At 39.6% G+C, this 23496-nt stretch overlaps 1 protein-coding gene across 3 annotated transcripts; it reads right to left on the bottom strand.

The window, feature by feature from the left end:
• Positions 1-10: 10 nt before the first annotated feature.
• On the bottom strand, positions 11-23483 carry ppp2r3b (protein phosphatase 2, regulatory subunit B'', beta). 3 transcript variants are annotated; one of them, XM_071479843.1, is made up of 15 exons: positions 23285-23483; positions 22438-22827; positions 12614-12799; positions 12122-12225; positions 11361-11463; positions 9890-9964; positions 9663-9749; positions 8376-8532; positions 7668-7716; positions 7449-7538; positions 6598-6773; positions 5043-5161; positions 4831-4937; positions 3145-3186; positions 1248-1385 (listed from the first exon to the last, which is right to left on the bottom strand). In XM_071479843.1, exons 2-14 carry the CDS (start codon positions 22789-22791, stop codon positions 3168-3170), a joined length of 1626 nt encoding a protein of 541 aa, XP_071335944.1. In that variant the 5' UTR covers positions 22792-22827; positions 23285-23483; the 3' UTR covers positions 1248-1385; positions 3145-3167. The 3 variants fall into 3 exon arrangements, with proteins under 3 accessions (XP_071335933.1, XP_071335954.1, XP_071335944.1); XM_071479832.1 differs by lacking the exon at positions 3145-3186 and having other exon boundaries at positions 11-1385; XM_071479853.1 differs by lacking the exons at positions 3145-3186; positions 22438-22827; positions 23285-23483 and adding an exon at positions 16054-16693 and having other exon boundaries at positions 11-1385.
• Positions 23484-23496: the final 13 nt, after the last annotated feature.

Here is a 23496-nt window from a genome sequence, read left to right as displayed (position 1 = left end):
AGCATCAACATTTTTCCAACATGTTCATTTTTATAAATATCTTTCACATAATGATAATTTTTAAAAAGCATTTCATAACCTTTGTCATATCTGTGCACTTGTGAGCAGCTGCAGCAGTTACTGTATGGTGACAGAGAAGCATGAATCACATGGTATTCAGCGAACAGATATCTATAATACCTCAAATCTAACAGTGAATACATCAAAACCAGTTTTTATTAGATGAATTAAATTAAACTGCAGAGTCTGTTTTCTTTACTCTTCCATTAACCAAGGCTTTATTATTAATTTAAAGAAAAGCAAAACATTTTAAAATTGGTTCCTTTTGTTCTGTCAAAGTACATTCGAAGTAAGTACTTTATAACATAGAAAAAAGAATTTGTCTAAAACACTTGCCCAAGTCATTTACAACACAGCAAGCACCAAATACATATTTACAGTTATTTATAGATTCATCTCTAATAATTTATAACCCCATCTCACACATACAATAAATCCACGTCATAATGAATACAGACCTGTACAACATACACTGTGTGGCCGTCTGAACTGTGTGCTTGTGTGTGTGTACAGCAGGCTCAACGGTGGCTTGTTTGGCATTTACAGTAACTTCTCAGCTCAGCAAACAAACCATTAATGAATTTACAGCCGTATAGAAAACATTCAGTTATGATCACTGGAATGTAAAATTAGCCAATGACTTCAGATGATAATTAGTTCAAAACCTAAATCAAATCAACATGGTTTCTGTTCAACAGTTCAGGGAGCTTCAGTGTGTGAAGAATGTGATTTAGCTTATGTGAATATGATGATACAACGTTGGTGTTCAGAAAAAACAACACTCTCTCCAGACATTATTTGTACAAAGAATTACATGCAGAACACAACTTTTCCTGTTATAACGTGAGGAGGGAACAACGGTGTAAAACGTGTTGCATGTGACATCATGAAGTCGACTGTGGTGTTTTTTTTTAATGACAGGTAAGAAAATTTAAACTCCTGGTACAGTGCTGTGAAGAACTACCTTCTGTGTAGACCACTTCACATTTCCTCAGTCAAATGTGTGATAATTTGTCCATTTCTCCAGCACATTCTGACCCCACCAGTGCTCCGAGTGTATCTCCTGGTTTTGCATTTGCTCTCTAGTTGGTGAAGTGTGTCCTTGTACACAAGATGGGAACTGGGCCCGAACCTGCAAATCTCTGGCTTGATGTGATACAACCGCCAAACGCTCCAGGATCGAGGGTCATTCATAGTCATCTTCATACTCGTATTCATCCAGGTCCAGGTTGCAGTGTGGACTGGGGATCTCAAAGAAGTGTCTCTTTGTCAGACCCAGCTCACTGGAGATGTGCTGCCCTAAAGGGCTCAAAGGGTTATCATACCTAAACACACACATGGAGAAAAAGATTAATACATCAGTCAGAGAGGTTGTTTTTAAACAGTAAGTTCACAACTTGTCAACTGTGCAAAACAACAGTGAGGCGCTCATATGAACACTGAAGCAGGTTTTACTTGCTGTTAAAATTCCTTATGTTCATACCTCTGAGTTCAGTGACGGGGGACAAATTCCACAGACCTCATGCTAAAATGTGAATATGAGACTTCAGCAGTACGAGTTGTGAGAGTGTGTTCCAGAGTTTTTCAATAAAAACAAACCCCTCTTTGAGTTATTTTCCATCCACTGCAGAATAGTAAGAAAAATGTGTCTGTGGAAACATAAAGCGGGGAAAGACAGTAACTTTGCAAACTACCCTCTTGATTTGTTTAACTCATACTGCTGAGGCCTCATGTTTACTTCAGATAAACTAGACGATACATTTTTACACAGAACAAGGACTGTGGATTTTGTCTATGTGAGGCAGGAATCTTGTACCAGCCAGTATGAACAAAGGGAATAATTACAGCAAGCAAAAACCTGTTCAATGTGCACGTGAAGTATTGTTTTAAGACAGACTTGAAAAGACGTGAACGTCCCCTTTAATACAAGTTGACAATGAAACAGATTCTCAAACAAAATGGCTGATAGGGTCATTTAAACACAGTCAGGAGCATTTACTCAGGTGAATGTGTTAAAGGAAGAGTTTGGGAGATACACTTCTTCAGTTTCTTGCAAACACTGGAAACAGGGAAACAGGTAACCTGGCTCTGTCCAAGTGAGACAAAATCCACCCACCAGCAAACACATGAATCCATGTGTTACATCTTGTTTGAAAACAAGGTGCAAGTCTTTTCATCAATGAATGCACTCAAGATGTTGCACTTACAGTCACATAACTTTATGTTTCATGTCATTCACATCTGTAGACCATAAAACGTTTTCAAATTCTTTGAATTTTAAAATTTGGATTATTGATATTTTAAATGATTTACAGGCATACATAGGCTGTATTATAATTATATGTCTTACATCTGTCTGCTGTATTTGTGTGCATTAATGTAGAAACAATATCTTTTAAAATCTAGAAACGTTCTATGATAATATCGTATGTCTATAACTAAAGAATTTAATTTTTTAATAGATGCTTGTTTCATTTTTTCTAGCTTTTGCACTACACTTTTTTAAACTGACAAAATAAGAGTTCAGACTTACAGCTGAGTTTGTGCTGAAACAAGAAGTGGGGTAAGGACAGTTTAAAAGGTACTAAACAGACACAACTGAATGAGAACAAAGTTGGCTGAAGTCAAATAAAATGCACGAGGTGGATTTTGTTACTCTCAGACAAGCTGCTGGTGGTAGCCTCATTTTTACTCTACTGATTACCCCTTGTGAGAAAGAGGAAATCGAATAAGCGTAGTTCCTAAAATGTCAAACTATTCCTTTAAATAGACAGGAGCTTTTCAACAAAGCAGTATGCATGGAAATGACACAGGAGCACCACATGAAGGCATAGAGATGGTGCAGGAGTGGAGTGTTTTTTTGTGCAGACGAGAAAGGATAAAAACAGAAGCTGTCTGGTTCAGAAACATACTCCCAGCTCTAAGACATGGCCACATACATGATACTGTGCTGTGCTGTATTAACAGCAGGCCGACTGATGGGGTGTGGGTACAAGCTAGGAGTGGGTTTAGGACTAGACTGACCCAGAGGGGAGGAGGAGGTATAGAACACTTAGTTCTTGTTGGTTACCCTGAGTGTCTTACCTGCTCTGGTTAGCAGCCTATCTTTAGAAGTCGGTGGTGCTCCTAAAACCGCCACACAACATACCTGTCAACAGCCTCATCTATCACTGACTTGCTCTCACAGAGGCTCTGCTGCTGGACATAATCCTCAATCTTAGCAATGAGATCAAACTCTGTCAGTCTCATAAGTACATCAGCCAGTTAGACAGAAAATACTCAGAAATCAACATGTCCTTGACTGACCTCATAGCTACTGAAAAACTATGTAAGCATTATTATCTATGTGTACATGGACTTTGCACTAAACCGTGACTGTCTGACTGCATGATTTAAAAAAAAAAAAAAAGGTTATCAATTAAACCTGACTGTGACATGTTGGAATGTCTGTTGCAAAGGTCGTCTATAAGTTTCCACATTTGACAATATTAGTCCTGCAGCACTGATAAATACTTGTAATTACAATAGCTAACACAATAATCAGAGCCCAGATTAACTGAACTTGTAGAAATAATATTTACAAATGCTTTATAAAGAGCCAACATAGGAGTGAAAATGTTCTCTGCTAAAAGTGATGACATTAATCAAGTGAGAAACTCCTACTTAAAGCCTAATAAAGAGCATGTAACATTTAAGAGCAGCTCTTAAGTGACCACATTAATACTTTAATATATATCCAGAGATTTAACATACATAAAAGACAAGGACTTAGTCCCTAGATCTGAATTTTACTCAATGAAATATTTTTCTGCAAAAACATAATGTAATGATATTTTTTAAATAGGTTCCTTTATCTCAGTTCCTTTTTATTTTATGTAGCAGTTAGCATTAACAATCTAACACTAGGACACCTGAGCAAAAACATCAGGAAAAGCAAAATGAATGCATCCCTGATGTGTATGAGAGTTGCAGCTTAATTAACAAGCTTAGGTTTTAGGTGCACTGGGAGCAGGAGGTGAGAGGGTTTCTGGCTCTCTTGTCTCATCAACTATTTTGATGCACAAAATTCTCTATCATGGAGCAGGAGATACAGAAGATACAGAAGATTTCCACTGCTACGCCATATATATATATATATATATATATAAACAATAAATCATTTGGAAAATAATGACATAGATAAATCAATATTAGATATCTACTCTGTTGGAATACACAATAGAAATGTTTGTGTGTTTGAAAAGTGCTAATTTCAAAACATGCACAAATAAAGTACACAGCAGGTCTAATTTGTACATTAAAATTAAGTCAAAGTTAAATGAGTCTAATTCCTACAAAGAGACAGCAGAAAACTGGTTTTAGTTTAGTGAATAGCTTATATATTTTAATACTTTATTTTAACCATTCTTCTCCTGTTTGGGGACAAAAGAGGGTGGGGTTGTCAGCAAACTCTTTCCCTATCTTTTGGTGTTCTGAGATGTATGAAATGAATGAAATTTCTTTTTTACAATCACTTCAAAAACATGTATCAGAGGTTGTGTGCACATTCCTGTTTTCTATACTGCAGCCATCAAGCTCTTAAATTTGAGAGCATTTTTAGGTTGTAAGGAGGTTAATAAAGACAGATTATGAGTGGAAGTTGAAATTAAGGAATTTTACTTTTATCTTTCAATTAAGTCCAAAATTATACTTTGAGCAGTCTGATGAATCTGGGCCCAGGGTTGTAGCTGCAGCTGAATCTTACAGATCCTTGAGTGAAGTCAGACTTACACATCATTGCACTGATCGTTGGCAGCTTCCTCCGCAACAAGGAGGTCGTATTCCTCTGCAGCGTATTTCTCCCAGTCTGAAGCTTCCTGGCCGTCTGCTTCCACCTCCTTAAACACATGACAAGTTACATGATCCACTTGAGTTCCGACAAGAAAACAAGTCACATCTATCTCACATCTGGTGACATCACATCAGGGTTTAACCTTCCTTACCCTTATTACAGAGAAGGGGTCCCTCTGCTCATGGTCCAGGTATTTTTCGATGTTGAAGAAAGTGTCAAAGAAGATGTGGGACAACTTGCACCTCTTAAGGTCCCGCAGAGTGATCTTACCTGAGCAAGGTAGAGGAGTCACTTTAGACAGTTTCCCAAACTCAAACTTACTGACTGACTGATAATTTATGGCATGGGTATTATTAGACTTTTCAGCATGGCTTTCACATCCAAGCTGACATTCAAAACTGGCCTGAGACTTAAGACTGAGACTTTCAAATTAGGGGTGCAACTAATGATTGCTTTCATTATTTATTCATTTGTCTGTCATTTTGTCCAGTTAACTAATTGATCTCATTTCTTAAAAGTGTAAAAAATAAATGTCTGTGAAACTTTATCAAGTTATTAGAAAACAGAAAATACTAACTTAATTAAATTGAAACATGAAACAGAAAAGCAGCGGATTTTTCACATTACGAAGCTGGTTCGATATACCATCACTGGTTGTGATATAAAATGATGACTGTTAATCACTTTTTTCCGATGCCTATGAAACCTATGTCAAACACTTATTATTTTGAACAAACTAAAGGGCTGATTTTACACATTATCCTGACTCTACCAGCAAACCCTTCTCACAAAGCTGGATGTAAAACTCAGGGGGAGTGAGCAAAATCACTTTTAGTTCAAATAGAACGTCTAGAGAAGGAGCTCAGCCTGACGTTTGCAGGCTGTGGCTTAGTTCATGCAACGTTTACAATGTCAACTGCCTTACGTTAACACATAAATGTGCTTTCACAGTGATGTATAAAATCTTTTAATCACCTCTAAACACATAACTTGTTATGCAATGCCTGCAATGGAGTGATGTGATTTTTATGTTTTTGTAGCAGTCAAACATCCCAGTTTTTCATCCCTTCACAGAGGCATTTTAGCCACTCTCTGTTGTGTTTATGAAAACTCCATAAGACTCCTCTGATCTGCATATAACATCTTGCCCCTAGTCATCCAATTTAAAATCTTCAAATTCTCATGCCTGTACCACAGAGCCCAAATCTAATGAAGACTGTCATATTAAATGATACTAATGTGAAATTCTAACAGACTTTTAAATCTGTTTCAATTGTAATGGTTGTTCTGTCTGGAAGAGTCATAACTGTTCAGGAAAACATCAGCCTCAAATTCTCAGTGAATAAGTTGTTACATCTCATATTACACAGCTCCACTAGTAGCGCTTACCACCAGGTCGACTGTGGGTCACATTGTTGCTGTGGCTATCAATACTAAACATGCACACCCTCAATGATGACTAGTGTCTTCTAAATAGCATAGTGGTAAAGCTAAGGGCAGAGGGAATTTGTTGACAGTGTGGATGACACAAGCAGCTGGCAGCAGGCAGCCCAAATCAGTCAGTCAGTCTCTCATCTATAACTGTTCCCTCAGTTAATGATCAGTGACCTGTGTGTGAATGTGTGTCTCTCAGTGTCACAAAAAGTGGAACCTGCCCAACTCAGTGTCTGAACTTCTGAGATTGTATAAATGTAAATGGGTCTGACCTTTGACCTCAGGCTTGACAAGGTCAAGCATTTGGCAGAGGCAGTCCTCGAAGGGAAGAGGCTCAATTGCCATAGTCTCCAGCTTCTGACACTGCTCCTCGTAGAAGTACTCCAGCTCGTACATGCTCAGCACCCCATCCCCATCCAGGTCCATACAGCGGAACCAGTACTCTATACTGGACGCAGATAAAAGGAAAGAGCAGCAGGCAGAGGTGCATGTTACATATAAAAGCTGTAAAGAAACAGTAGATGCAGGTGGCATGACTGTGTCTGTGTCCACAATCACGCCCTCATTCACTGCTCCCTGTAGAAAAAGCCTTTAACATAACAGACATTTTGACTTGTAATTGTAGGAAAGGCACAGGTGTTACTAATAAGATTAATGATGGCTCTGTTCTATTCAATTGTCCCTGTAAGCAACGACAGTTTGACAGTGAGTGACTGCACATAGACTCAGGAGCCTGAAACTGAAGCAGCAAAAGAAAAATTCAGCCGTCATTAATTTTATCATTTACACCTGTGCTTTTTCTTACGGTGTCAGGTTAAAATGTCTGCTGTGAAAAAGGTCTGTAGACACACATTAGTTTACTCTATAGTGAGCTGTAAATCAAATGAATTTTGTGACATCACCACAGGTGGTGTCACCTGATGTAATTTTCACATCTTCAAAATGTGTATTGTGGAATTGTTGCCAGAAAATATACATGTCATAGAGGCTACTCCTTTGTTTCATTGTGGGAATTTTTGATATACAGAGCATCACTTTCAGCCTCAAAATTTAGACACTCCAATAAAATGTTGGACTGCAAATCTAGCGTGCGATTTTGGATGCAGCCTGTGTGTCTAGATACCTGGTGTCAGTCTTCTTGTCTTCCTCAGAGATAAGGAACCAGACAAAGTCGGCATAACTCAGCCGACCTTCCTTATACACTCGTCTGTCCCTGATGAAATAAGACACAGTCAGTATTAAAACCAGCAGTGGAATGAAAACGTCAAATGTACCTTTTCTTAAAAAAATGTTTGCTTCTTTTAATGAGCATCATTTAAACTCAAAGACATTTTTGACTTGCCTTGTTACTGTTCCTGAGAATATTCTCTCAATCATCTTCTGTGAGATGGCTGCAAAAAAATATAGCAGAGATTACTTATAATCCAGACTGTTGGGAAAAACATCATCATTTTTCTCTGAGACAACAGTGCTCTCAGTTAATGTACAACTTTTTCACAACACATGTAATCCATTCTCACAGACTGTAAATCCAGACTGGCCAGTGTAGCTCTTTTTTATCTTGACAATACTATAAATCCTGCAGTCATCATTTTGACCATATAGTGGTAGAAATTGTTCCAGACATGGCGTCATTGGAACAGAGTATATATGCTGCTCTCTCATTGATCTTGTGTCTCATTTCCCCTGCCTCACTCACAGACCATCAACCAAGAACATGTGGTGTGGAGTGTGTGGAGAAGAAGCGTCAAGTCTTTTTCCTGAGTATGTGTTTGCATGTGAACAGTAAACCTGGACCCAATAAAATTTACAAATACTTTTTATTGTTTCATGTAATATCAGCGTACTGACTGTGCCAACAAGTGTCAGAAAGGTTAAAGGAAAGTTACTTTAGTGTGCAAACGTGTGTTCTGACAAGGTTCAGCACTTGAACACAAACATTATTATTGTATGAACTGCACATATGATTATATAATTAGGCGAATTTCAGCTATGTGGTGCTATCTCAACATCAGAAAAAAAGTAAAGAAAGTGGAGTGTGTTTGTGCACCTTGGTCATTGTGCCGTGCCATGTCCTTCTGGTCTATGTAGAGGTCATGGTCTGTGTCCAGCTCCCAGAACTTGCAGTAGATAACATAGAAATGTTCATAGGAGAAGAACTCTGTCAGCTGGTTCACGTCTTCTTCCTGCTCCAGCAACATCACATTCTGGCACAGCAGGAAACAGATGTTACAGTCAAAAGAGTGTAAAAGTATTTCCTTATTAGTAATTATGGGTAAAATTATTATCCAAACTGCCCCTTGAATATCCATCACAACCTATAGGCTGACTTTGTAGTTACATTGATCTACTATATCCCACACTTGCTGTTATTGTGAGGAAAGAGTTTTATTTTTCAGTGAAAAATCATACCATCATTGTGGTGCACTAACGTTTTTTTTTTTTTACCTCCAAATAAAGTGGTTTTAACAATCTGGCTATACTGTTGGCTTGTTTGCAACCTGTTTGGTCATAATGACTGATTGTGTTCTTGTCCCATATTATCATAACAGATACAAATAGAAAAACAAGAACCAAGTTGATATAAACTGGAATGGAAACATATTATTAGTGACACAATTTTTATTTAGGACAAAAAAACACTCATGTAAAAAAACACACACACACACACACACACACACACACACACACACACACACACACACACACACACACACTTGTACTTTCATCTTTGTGAGGACACTCATTGACATAATCCATTCCCTAGCCCCTTACCCTAACCTTAACCATCACAACTGAGTGCCTAACCCCAACCCTGACCCTAACCTTAACCTACTTCTAACCATAACTCTAAAACCAAGTCGTAACCCTCAAAATGTGATTTTAAGGTGTCTCAAAAAGTGAAGACCGGCCAAAATGTCCTCACTCTGTTAGTAAAATACTTTTTTTTGGTCCTTACTATGTAGCAAGTACAAGTACAAGTACAAGTACACACACACACACACACACACACACACACACACACACACACACACACACACACACACACACACACACACACACACACACACACACACACACACACACACACACACACGGTTCAGCATAAAGGTAATCATTGCAACTTCTATTTCACCATCATAAAATGCAACAGGACAGAGTTGATACTTAAGATCTGAATTCAATTTTAAAAAGACTTTAATGACCTGCAATTCTTGTATATTAAAAATAGCTAGTTAAATGAATTTTAGATGTAAGGACTTACAGACACCCTGAGTAAGACACTTAAAATGCAAATGGAAAAAGGAACAAAGAATGAAAAAATGTAGTCAATTACCTGAAGAAAGTTACTTTTCCTGAGCTCATGACATGTTATTTTTCCAGTCCATGACCGGTTCACATTGTAAAATATCCTCTGAACCACCTGAAAAACAGTTTACAGTGTTATCATGTACAATTAAATAATGCATAATTAAAACTTAATAATTGCAGTGTCATTCTAATGTTTCACAACCTGCAATTTTGCAGTAGTAATGTGATGTCATGTGTATTATGGTAGTATACCGTGGTGATGTATCGTGAGTGGAAGTCCGGTGCCTCCTTTAGAAAGGCCAGGCCTGCGTGTGAGTTCACAACATCCTGAAAACATGAAGTAAAGTCAGCTCACTTTGTTTCCACTGCATGTCTGCCTCAATTACATAACATACCCCACAAAACTAATGAACTCAAATGCAAAAGAACAACTCAGTGACTACTGAACTGCAATAACAAATACATATGCTCAGTTTAATTCTGCAGTTACTTTTAGAGATGAGTTAAATGGCAAACCACATCTGTCTTTCTTTTTTGCTAGACAGAACACATGACATTCAGAGTAGGAACATAAATGCAAACTTATTTAAACATCAGATGTTGTCAGTGTCCTACATCGCTCTGTCATGCAATATGCTTTATAAATTGTGCTATGTAACGACAAGGCTCCGGGCCTTGTTGGAAGAGGCCATCAAACTTAAATGTCTCTTTGAAGTCAGAAAACACTGGGCCAGTTTTGGGATGGGTTTAAGCCTTTCCGATTTGACAGCAGAATGGTGGGAAAGCCAGAGAAAAGACGTTTGCTAGTGACTGCTCTTAACCTTCTCCCCTTCCTCATGCCATAAAGTCACAGTAGGTGTGCTGCATTCCAAATGAACTGGAGCTATATTCTTGCCATCAAACTCTCTCATGTCTTTTCTTTATTCTACCCCCTCTTCTCTTCTGATGGGGGAAAGAATTGTTGACATAAATGCGAAGGCGGCAATGAAATTAAAAGGCCTTATTTCAGGGCAGCCGTCGTGCCTCTTTGACTCTTACTGTGAGAAATTAAATCATAGAGAAACACATAAATCACAGGGCACAGGAAACAGGCGGGGACAGTCAAATCTACTCCACTGCAATCCGCCTTTCATTCATCAAAACAGTCAAAGGCGATTCGCTGTGCACAACCATACAAATTAAACAGTGAGTGCCACAAGGCATCTCTGCTGGTATGCTAACGGGTGTTCAGCACAGCCCGGCCGCTCCTGCCAGCATGAAAATGAATCAGGTGTAGGGTGGGGCCAGTGAGGCGCACCAACAGCTTTTCAGGCGGAGTGAGAATACAAACAGCCAGCACAGCATGTCCACATGGTAAGACTGACCAAACAGTCAATTAGACTATTCTCAGGGAACGATATGATGAATATGAGTGCATGTTTTGTTTTTTTTTTTGCTACACCATGTGTATTACATCAGACACATTTTCGTCTCCGTCTCCCCTTGGTTAATTTCTGCTGAGCTTGAATCCTGCACCAGTGGGATCTCTTTTCTGTATACTCCCCTCCACTATATTACTGGCTTACAGTAACATCCCTAAATTAGTCCTCCGCCACATGAAAAAGCACTGCCTCAGCAGGGTAGTCCAAAAATTAAGTCCAGTTTGCACCACTCAAGCCAATGCAATTTTGGCATCCCACATTGCCAAGTCCCACCCTCTCCTTGGGTGTGCTGCAGCCAGTACCTGCAGGAATGGAATAAAGTCGTCTTGTTCCAGGTAATTACAGCCAGGTTTGGCCAAGAGGTGCACAAATTTAGAAGCATCATCATGACAGGTCTGCAGAGTTCTGGAGAAGAAAAGAGAGAACAGATGGTTGCAAGGTTGCTCCCTCTTCCACTCTTATGTTTTCTGTATTCTTTTTATCATTCATTAGGCAACACAAGTTTTAAATGGTTCCACTTAAAAGTGTAACTGCAGGTATAATACATTCTGAAATTAGGATTCTGAATCGCTGCCTGGCGATTATAAGCATGGAGTGTTATGGTAGTGATGTGGAAATAATGCAAGCGTCTGGTTTGGCCTCTCATCTAAGAATGGCTCAGTCATGAGCTCAAGTCAAAGGCCAGGTCTGTCCAGTTCTCTGGAGGCTAATACATTAATACAAGAGCATGCCTACTCCATGCAATAGTGTTCAGCACACAGCTACTATTACAAAAGCCCTATGGTATTCCTTTCAAATTCACGAAAGACACTGAATGGATGTTTTCATTTATATACTGTATATGCACAGCGCCAATTTCCACAAGGGTGTTTATGAGGGCTTTGTGATCAAACATTTTTGTTTAGGAATGAAAAGGAAAATGTCATAATAGCAGATAGCTGCATGCAGTGTCTGTGATCCCTAGCGAGTGGTCATCATTGTTGAGAGGAGACTTGTATGAGCCATTTGACTGCGTGTGAATGCACCAGCAGTCTAGTGAGAATAAGAGGAGCTATTGTCTTACTTTCTCCACATAGCCACAAACTTGTGAACAGACACGAAGCCCGTCCTGTCGCCTCCAGCTGAGTTGAACAATGGCACTTTCCAATAGAGAGGGCACTCACAGGCCTGAGGACACAAGGAAACAGGAGAGATGGGGTAGTGTGTGGTGTGGATATAAAGAATAGAGCTGGTTGGAAAAAATTAAATAAGCACTTAAACTTTACACATATGTGACATTTGAAGCAGAAATAGCACAATAACACAAGACACTGTTTGGTTTGAAAAGCAGTGCTGCATCACTTAAAAACTTCCCTGAGGAAATCTAGCTGTCATTTCTCTCTTCACTCAGGTTCCCCTCAGGCCATTTGCTCACATTCCTCAGGGATATAGAGATAATATTTTCCGTAGGGTTTTAAAATCGGCAAACATTCGTAAAGTCAGAAGCTAAATGGCACTAATGAAAATAATTTGCTGGGTGGCAGCTGAACCTCAATGTTACAAATCACATTCTCACCATGGCAACCTGCCCCATGTCCTCAATGGTGGCCCTTTCATTTGGGAATTGGGAAAATATTTTCTCAATTTTGGAAATGAGGCTGTCGATGTTGAGGTTGGCTTGGGGCCGGCCCTGTGGGAAGTAAAACTTTGGAATGCTTTCACTCAGCGCTGTGGTGACGGGCTCCTCTGTCCTCACCTGGGCCTGAAACAAACACACAGAAATGAACTGTTAGCCACTGATGCTAGCAAACGCTACCACTTCTCAGCATTCATTCATTCTATGTATTGAAGCTCGCCTTTACACAAACTCTGCACTACTAGCACTCATGTAACCACAGCTCTCAGCAGCACGAGGACCCATCGGGAAAGAGTTGTGACTACTCAGCAATCATAATCATTATCCACTTATCTGTAATAGATACCTGTGTTACACACTCCCCTCTACAGTACTGTCACTGTAATAGATTTCAATTAAGATACATCAGCTTACATTAATATGCGTAATATGTTTTGGCTGACAGTTATTTTAGTCTGAATGACCTAGTATTGTTTGCAACTAATTAATCTGTTTATGCGTTTATCAAATGATGTATTAACTAATCTGGCTGTAGAGAAAAGGACAACAGTACATAGGGCTGAGGATATTGGTCATAAATAACATCTATACATGGTAATCGCCCGATGGCTGTACTACTCTTTCTTTATATGATAAATACAATATTTGAACATTTAGAAATGAGTGATTGGGATGGGCTGTCTTAGTTAACTTCACTAACTAATATATTGTTTTGTGATTAATCTAGAAAATCAAACATCAAACATCTGTGTATATATGTAATATATTCTGGTCAGCACAATCTGTGATCTAACTTTGCACACAATGGTAGCTCTAAACAACATAAGCTATGGTAATACAACCACTGTTACTTATGTTTACAGAGGCAAATAAAGTCTTTTTTTATCAGCAGTGTTTAAAACAGACAGCTATTTCCAGTCATCAGTTGAGGGAAAAGAAGAATGCTTAGATCACTAAAAAATTAACAAGCAACTATTTAGATGATTGGTTAATTGTTTTAGTAATTTTACAAACAAAAAGGCATCTGCTGGTTCCAGCTACTCAGATGTGAGGATTTACTGCTGTTGTGTGATACATCAAGATAAACTGAATAACTTGGGTTTTGGACTGTTGGCCTGACAAATAAGGCATTTGAACTTGTAACCTGGGACTGTGGGAAATTATACAGGGCATCTTTTCACAATTTGCTAACAATTTATAGACCAAATGATTGATCAAAATTGATAGATTGATTGATAATAAAAAGAATTATTAGTTCTCTAATTATTAGACTTCATGTTGTGTAAGGACATTATTTTATGTCATCCCCCTTAATGATCATTTATTTGGAACAAATGTATTATTACATCAGCTATTTTGACTTGACAAGGCAGGAAAAGCAAATGTAATTGTCCATGACCAAGAGTGTGACAAAGTGCACTCTTAATTATACCTGTGAAGTTTCCACTATGTTGTGCCAAATGTCTGCTGTAAAAAAGGCCCATGAGATAGAACAAGTTCTATCACTAGTTGTCAGATAAGATTATCTTTGTGAACAAAAGCCCAAAATAAATGTGTGTGCCTCAAAAAGATGAAGCAAGTAAGCAACTGAGCAGATAGAATGAGCAGGGCAACCTCGTTTTTAAACATTGTGGCTAGTTACATACAAACAGTAGTTGTCTGTAGATAGAAGCAGAGCTGGCATGTCATGAATGTGTGTGTTAGGTTTGAACCGCAGAGGTACAGCAGGGGTGAAGGGTCTGTTAGCTTGGAGTCATTACTGGATGCAAGGCTGAGCTCAGTTTTCTTAAATCTCCACTCTCTGTGCCTGACCAACTTATTTCCAACCATTTCCAGTGGATGTCATTCCAAGTGCCACACTTGTATGAGAGCACGGATACATCTGTGTATTTTTGTGTACTTTTAAACACTTCTTCCTAGGACCTCAAAATAACATCTTTGAATGTGAGGGCTTTGCAGCGTGTGCTATTAAGCTCTATGATCATGACAGTGGAAACAAGTGTATCCTTTTACGCCTGACAACAACGGCATAAAGCAACATTGGTCCCAGGCCTTCATGTCATGATAAATCTGATTCCTAACCAGTATGATTTACCACACCAACTGAGCACAGCTGACATACTACAACAAGATCATATTAACAAAATATCTATGGTGTGTCTTACTGTGCACCATGCTGTGGAAGACAAGAATAAGTGAAGATATTTTCATAGCCACATATAAAAAGCCAAAATACATTAGAATTCAAATGTGTTACATTGCACACAACATCCAGTTATTAAAAACTGTTTGTTTGAGCACAGCATGCTTCATTAAAAAGTCATCTCATATTCAAAGACTATTTACATGACTCAAGAATTTGCTGACTGGCTCATTCTCTTTGCCCTTTAAAAATCACGTAAACACACTCACAGAGCCCTGTACTAAGAGATAAAAATACTATCTTGCTGTTTGTTTTGGTCCAACACATTCTACCCATTATTCACACTTCTGGTTATGGTTGACAGATTCTTTAACACCAGCCCTGCAATAAAAAAAACATTTAAAAATATGATCCAAAACCTCAAATTATACAGGTGGACATCTAATCTATCAATCTAACCATGTCCATTTCTACACAGTGCGTTGGCATGAAACGTAGTGTGTTTCATGGACTGAAAATGTTTGGCTGTAGTCTGTCAGTGGTAATCTGCTCATCTTAGCCTGCTAAATGATAAATGCTGCTGATCCTCTGCTCTTCTCTGTCCTGTGTGTTGGTGTCAGCCATGTCTATAAAAGGACATAAACATCTCCTGTTGCCCTGGCCTGCACTGTCGCCTCTCTCTCTCTCTCTCTCTCTCTCTCTCTCTCTCATGCTAACCACTAGCAGAGCTCTTGAGCACAACTGGTAAGCCACATGACATTTTGCACATTCACAATGATGTGGTCTGAAAGAGGACAGTAAAGCAGCTAAGCACAGCATACCACACAAGATGAAACTTCATACCATCACCATAACCAAGGCTCACATCTCATGCCTCTGTACAAATAAAGCAAAACAACTGCAAAAGTAATTCACTAATAAGTGGATATGATTGCACAACAGTCACAATTCACATGGCACAGTAGTGTGTAAATTTGCCTGGACAAAGTGTCTTAACTACTGTCCTCACTTCTCCAAGATGCAACTGGGTCTTTCAAAGGCTCCATTTTGTAATATTTGACAACAGCATGGACAATCACTGTAGTTTAACAGTGGCCTATACAGCAGATCTGTACAACAATCCAATCTGAATACCAAGACATTAAGCCCATAAATACCACTCCACATTAATAGACCTGTCCACTGGCTGACAGGCTGGCAAAGCCTTTGTAGAGGGTACACTCATACAAACACATGCCTGTCCTTGTTGGAAAGCTCTGAGCCTCTTCTTGAACCGAGATGGCAGAACAAAGTCACAGCCGCGTGCCAGCAGAGCCAACTCCTTCCTAAGGTCAGGATCCTGACGCAGAGACAGCTCCTTCATCCTCATCCTCGCGCCAGGCAGGACGGGGGGACACATATAAACAAGCACAACACTCAATCCAGTGTTATCCTCTTCACTATAGAAATCACTCAGTTGCAGCCAGTTCTGTGGGCAAAAGGCAGTGGCGGCAGTGGCAGCAGTGGCGGCAGTGGCGGCAGTGCTCTGTGTCTGTGTCCCTGTGATTGTCCTCTGTCAGAGTGAGAGCCTCTTAATGCAAGGGAGCAGCTGCTACTGTGACTCTCTCTCCCATTCCAGATCTGGTCGCACAATCTCAGCTCTGCCTGCTGCTCTGTCCCAGTCTCTACGCAACACACACATACGCACACACATGCATACACTGCACAGGGTCAGGGAGCCCTTGCCTCAAAGCTGTTGAGGAGATAAGGAGTGACTGAGTGTATGTGTGTGGGAGTCACTTAGTGTATGTGTGGGATGGGAGGGGTGTGTGCAATGGATGTGCCCTTTCCAGTTTGCATTCCTCAGTGCTCATAGAAGGTTATGTAAAGAGACAGACCTGTTGTTGCAGCTTGCAGCAGCCACAGAGGCCAATTGAAGGATGCACCTCTATACCACAATGACTCAAGGCTCATGTTCACTGGCTTCCTTTATGAAAATCTCCCACACTACCAAATACTTCAGAGAAAGTTTGCTTGTGCTCTAAACCTTGAATATGGATACCCCCACTTTTGGACAGTACATCCAGATGCTAAAGGAAAAATTCAAAATGAAACCCCTGAAATGTTGGAATATGATGAAATCCACATAACTTAAATAAATCTGCTTAAATCTGTTACTAAATCTGCCTGAACATGTAAATAACAAGAACAGCTGGCAGAAAAAATAAACATGGGCAAATAAATAAAACAACCAATTTCCAATAGATTACAAGAATGTAGGTCAAATCACCAGATGATACATATACAACTACTTAAGTTTATTAAACTAATCTGCATCCTATCTTATGGTGGTCTTTGTTTTGCCTTCCCTTTGCAAGCCAGGGCTGCCAGCCATTCCACATCTTATTATAGTTGATGGGCAATCGAGGAGGTGGGGGGAGCATGTCAAATTCAAAGAATGATGTCCGAACCAGTCTGCGCCTATTAAAAGCACAAGCAAGCACTGTTTGGGCAATCCAAGAAACTAGCTCTGTAGAGACAAGGGTGTATCTTTAGTCCTCAAACAAACATCTGCTTCCGGTTGTTGCTGTCCTGGAGTGATGGCAATTACATCAATTCTCCATAAATATGCTGATCTAACAGCTCTGGGGTTGCCTTCAAAACCGTGACTATACATGGGGAAAGCCCAACACCTGTATGCCTACTGCACCTACTGATGTAAATGTTAATCAAATAGAAATGTCTACATTATTATACTGCATAAATAAACCTATATTTGTTCCTGTTATTGGTATTGTACACACAGATGGTGAAAGCAAATCCAAAGTATTTTTAGATGACAGGATCACAAAGTCCACAGTTTCCACTGGTTTCTGCTCAAACCCAGTTCCTGTTATCCTCCACACAGGACACTGTACATGCGTGATAAGCTGTTTATGTGATGGCTTTTCACAATGGCTGTCTTTTGTTCATGCTAATCAATTCAAACCAAATATGGAAAGGAAAGTACCAAGACCAAAATAAAAGCTGGTAGATCACATGAAACTGTCAACTTGTGTGAATTGCTGTTCTGTCCATTTTTGTGTTCAAGGAAAAAAAATATTGAGTCTATTCTACAAACAAAGGCATCACAACACAGTAGGGATAATGATGTGCTGTTTTACATATGTGGAAACAGCTCAGTTGGCGTTTTAAATTTTTGACTTTTAAAATAGAGACACGTGGTGAAAACAGCAGTGAAGCATGAGGATACAACACAGACACAAAAACAACACAAACAGATTCTGAATGTAAGCTTCCTACAGGGTTGTATGAAGTGTGTAACCAAATCATCTTAGGGCCATTGCAGGCCAAGCTGTCCAAACACCACCACCCTCAGAGGTAACTGTTGGACAGGCTGCTAAAGTACTACATCCACACTATAATGGGTCACTGTGACAAACATGAGAAATCAGGCTGGGCCCACAAATATGTCTTATCTTTAAACTGCTGGATTTGATTTGTACAGAAACATGTGCGCAGTCATGCTCAGTTTATTACATAACAGATGAGTTAAAATAAACACACTGTATGGAGTTAGTGACCATTGGCAAGTCTGGATGTTAAAAATCCCTGCAGTCAGATGACTATTTATTGAGGTTGTATTTTAGTTGAGCTTCAACCCACATGGTGTTCAATACTGTTGGTCTAAAAGTGTGATATTCAAGAGACAACAAGCTCGGCAGACTGGCAACCAAAGTGAAATACAGAAGGTTGGGGCAAACCTGATCAAAACTCCCCTGCTTTACTAATGTGACTGAACCAATAACATGTGCCATAGTGCGTCCACACAGCGGTGACTCAAACTATCACAAGCCTGGGGTAAAGCCACAACTGCTTCACAGCATGGGTAAAGAACTGATGCTGCTGTGAAATCCAGAAAGCTCCAGCTCAATCCACCACAATCGGATGTCTGAGATGGGGATTTTGGGATACATGTGAACATGGGCCAAAAATAGGCCTGACTGACTGACAACATGGTGGGCTCAGGGAAGGCCAACAAGTTGAACATGATGTGTGCTCAGCTAGCTTGCATAATAGTAATAATGCAAAAGCACAGCATATCAGTTACTGTGGATGTTTGCTGAAAAATCTATGTTGTCTACATGGCACCAGAAGTGGAGCAAAGGGTCAGACCACTAAAGAAAGAGTCTGCAGAGATAAGGAGTTACAGCACACAAGGGCCCCCCACACTTACACAACATTATTACAGAGACTAATATGTATGAAAGTTTATAGTTTGCAGCGATTAGTTGTTAGAGACCACAGCTTTGAAGACCAAGTTTCTTTTAACCTATCCTTTAATTGCATTTTCTTATTTATTCTTATTTTTAAAAGATAAATCTGACTTGCATAGGATTGTATTTACCACCATAATGTAGTAAAAATGACATTATCTTTAAGTTTCAGGGGATGTCACTTCTGTAAGAGCCCAGATAATGTGGGTATATGATGAATAATCTGAAAGATATGGGTCTTTAGTTCATGGATTTATACACATTTACCTCATTCCATTATAAACTTAGAGCTACACAAACAACAGGTCAGATGAGACTAATGACTAAACTTGGTTAAGGGCATTAAACTTTGAAATATAAGGCCACTTCTCAGATAGTGACGAATGAAACAAAAACAAAGTACATTTTACACACCCGATACCAAGACTCCAAAACAGTTTAACACCTGGTTGTCCCTGACAGGTCAGGCAACTGATAACGTGACCGTAAACCCCTGCTTCAAATAGCTTCTATGTTACTGAGCCCAACCAAGCATGTTATAAAAAGACATCTTGAGAAATAACTAGTGATCCTAAATGTAGACATCAAGAACAGAAGAACAAGTGAACCCTCAAAGGAAATTTACAGTATGTCTAAACCTCTAATTTACTAAAACTGCTGAGTGTCTCTGTATGTGACCTATTGCACCCATAATATAGAGGCAATTTTTGCACTAAGCTACACAGCAGAACTGAAGAACTGAAAACCAAACATTCATAGGGGGCTCATATTTACTATACAAACTGTAGAGAAAAGATCTATGACCCCATATTCTGATACTGAGGAGCATCTAATAGAAGCAGTTTCAGAGTAAATTACACAGAGGATGAATGTGCTGCCACACCTCATCTCACTGGCAGAGTTCTGGGTATCTAATGCCAACACACGGGAACCAAGGCTATCTATATCAGTGTCTGATGTCAAAGTCGGACCAGCTGTTCTGGCCTGCATCAACGTGACATAAATTGAATTTTTGAGTAATCCTTTGAAGAATGCATCTGTATGCAGGAATTCATTTTGTTGTCTTAAAATAGAAGTATTACTTTATACAAACTCACAATCCATTTAATATTGAGTGACACAGTGTGGCCACATTCCATGACACATCACAACAGCATACACAAACTGTACAGCAGTTGCTTTATATTAATCTGGGACAAAAGGGTGGCATTAGGGGGCAGACGTCAATGGCAGGAAAGAGACATGAAGGTGAAAATCAAAAAATTAACATCAATTTGTCAAGCCTCTTGTGATAAACAATGAAGCTGAACCCCGCAAAGGAAACCAGAATGCTGCTGCAACACTTTTCTTCTTTTACACCTAATTCCTCCTGTCGTCAGGCTATTCTTGCAATGAATCACTGCTCACTTCACCTTGACCTGAAATATTCAGGTGTACAGTAAAATGGAATGGATGTTTGATTTTGATGTGAGTTGGTTAGTTATGTTTGTCTGAAAAGAAAAAAAAGAGAACATGATGGACCTTTACCTCAATCTTTCCAGCTGATTAAAACTGTATATAATCAATGGAGTTTGCTGTGGACAAGAAGGTCCGAAAGTCTGATTATCTAAGTTATGTGAAATGGTATTCTTTAAATTTTGGACTCTTGGTAGTAGCAGTGTTTGAAAATGTGTTCTGGATCAGGTTTATATTAATTTGTGGTGACTTGTAAGCTCTCATCATCATCATCATCATCATCATCATCATCATCTACAAGACACACATGCACACATTCTGAGTCTAACACTGTGCCTAGTTCCACAGTCCTGGTGTTTCAGTCACAAAACAGATGTCGCATCATTGACCACTTTAACGCCTCCTGTCTGTCCTTAGCATGTCAACAACATGTAGAAGGCGGAGTCTCTAAGAGCATGTGCCCCCAGCTGTCTGGCTGCCTCACTGTCATCACACTCACTAATATCCACAATCTACCACCATTCTAGGCTGTCATGTTGCACTTATCATCTTGACAGAGAAGGAATTCCTTAAACAGACATGCAAAACCTTTTGAGCCCTATAACAGTTTTTTGTGGCTATAATAATACATATAATTAAACAACCAAAAGCAAAAATACCATTTACATCTACAAGTCACTGCATAATGACACCTGAGAGGAGTAACCGGAGCACCACTGATAGGCTAGGTTGAGACACTCCCTCCTCTCATACCACACTAATTCATGGGTGAGGCCTGAACATTTGGAAAGTATTTGACTAATAATTGCTACATATGCCTACAGACATGCCTTTGATGCTGTGGGCTACTCAGCAGCCTCTTGTGGCCAGCCTGAGAAAATGAAGATCCCAGAGGATACACTAAGGTCAGGTTTAAGAGACTAGAAATTGAACAGTCAGGATAGATTAAATAAATGGATTAAAGCCCCTATGTGGACTATGAGGACTACTAGTTGTAGTATTAAAAAAGGTATCAGACAGCAATGCACATTGCTACTGACAGGAAAAATGCTTTATCCAATAATAATTGTCAGCCTGGAAATGTGTAGCATTTACGTTAATTTTTAACTGGATACTTAGATGCTGTATCTGATGAGGTGCAACTTTTACACGATACTGATGCAGGTCCCACTTGTTACCAAACCAGTGAAAGCATAATTAGCAACAACGGATTTTCAAACAGTGGTTACATTTTTAGGCCTTGTTCATGCCAGCTATTTTTATGAACTAGGAAAAGCACAGGTGTTTCTAATGACATTAATGGCTCCATTCTATTCAAGTGTCTCAGTAAGCCCAGACAGTGTGACAGTGAGCCAGCATGCACAGTACAAAGTTCCTGAAATTATAGCAGCTAAATGGAGTTCAACCATCATAAATTTTATTATTATATATGTGCTTTTCCTACTGTGACATCTCATAATGTCTTCTATAAAAAGGGGCTATTGACACAATTAAAATCTATGTAATGGCTATGAATTTGGGTTTCAATCATATTCAATGAACATTGCAAAATTTTATTTCTGCCTGCACCTTAGATTTTACTGCCAATAGTAGCTGCCACACAGAGATAGGGCTTACTGAGACTATGATTTTGCAACACACCCTTAAGTCACACCTACCTCAGGTGGCCCAAGGAAGAAGGCAGGCCACAACTTATTTTTGACATTATTAACAGCAACCTGGGATGAAAGCCCTGTGGCATGCCATCTTAAGACTCTAAATCTTGTTTAAACCTGTGCAGCTGTTTCATAACAGTTTATATAATATGTTTGAGAATGATGGCCAATCAGCTGCATGCTTACAGAAAATATGATAACAACCATTTAAATGTTGCTCAATCTTTTATCTTACTGTTTCAAAGGGTGATTTACCTTTTTGGTACTGACAGACCTCCGTAGTACTCTGCCATTGGGTCCTGTCACTCTGTTGTAACTACTACTGCCAGAGGGAAGGGTACTGGCAGATGGGGGGCTAGAGGGAGTGCTGAGGGCAGCAGGCTTCTTCTCTGACAGGTACCTTTGGGATGCCACATTGTTGTTCTCATTGAAGCTCAATGACCTTTTGTCCTGGGCGTCCCCACTGCTCAAATCTATGTTTTGTCCACTTTTGATTAGGTCAAGATAATCTTTGAGTAGTGACTGGGTTGCAGGGTCACTCAACCAGTTGAGAAAGAGCTCGTCCACCTTCATCTTAAGAACCGGCTGGAGAATTTGTGGTGACGGCATTTTGCAGAATATTATTTATTTCACCGATACAGGTACCTGTGAAGACATAAGAGTAACGTTAACGTCACATCACCCTGTTTCTGCATTTCCAACACAAACCTATGCTGCACAGGCGTTGAGCTGACTATTACAAATGCAGTGGCTGATAGAAACAACACTTAAAACAGCTTGGCGTCACTCGCTCTTGTTTTGAGTACACAACAAACACTCACTGACGTTATTGAATTTTAGCGAGAACCGTCAATGCCTTTGCCCGCCGGCAAAAATAAATGTGAATCCACATTGACCCTTGTGTTGGCTATTTTTAACTCAGTATTTAATTAGCTAAAGCCCTATAAAGCTGCCCGACTACATAGAAAAGCGCGGTCAGGGTCGACAGAGTTGGTAAAGTCGGGGTTAGGTTAAAAACTAGGAACAGCAGGCAACAACAGTCTGTTAGCAACAAATGCTTTAGCAAGCTAGCGTTAGCTGGCTAACTAACTCCGGTACCAACCTTGGAGTGAATGGACGGTAATGCCAAATGCGTTGATATGACTCTACATTACTTCCTTCATGGGCGAAGCTGTATCACGCACGTCTGTTTACCTGTGAATTAACTACGAAAGTAACGCCACGGTACCTCCGGTGTTCATTTCGCTAGGCAAAAGCGCAACTTTTCAGGATCACGTTCCCCTGGTAACCACAAAGTACTAACGCGAGATCTCC

The sequence above is a fragment of the Trachinotus anak genome, unplaced genomic scaffold, assembly GCF_046630095.1.
Source record: "Trachinotus anak isolate AG129_WGS33_773 ecotype Australia unplaced genomic scaffold, CSIRO_AGI_Tana_v1 ptg000001l, whole genome shotgun sequence".
NCBI classification, from domain to species: domain Eukaryota; kingdom Metazoa; phylum Chordata; class Actinopteri; order Carangiformes; family Carangidae; genus Trachinotus; species Trachinotus anak.
The sequence above is the reverse complement of the archived record's forward strand: the minus strand, read 5'-3'. Positions and strand labels throughout refer to the sequence as shown.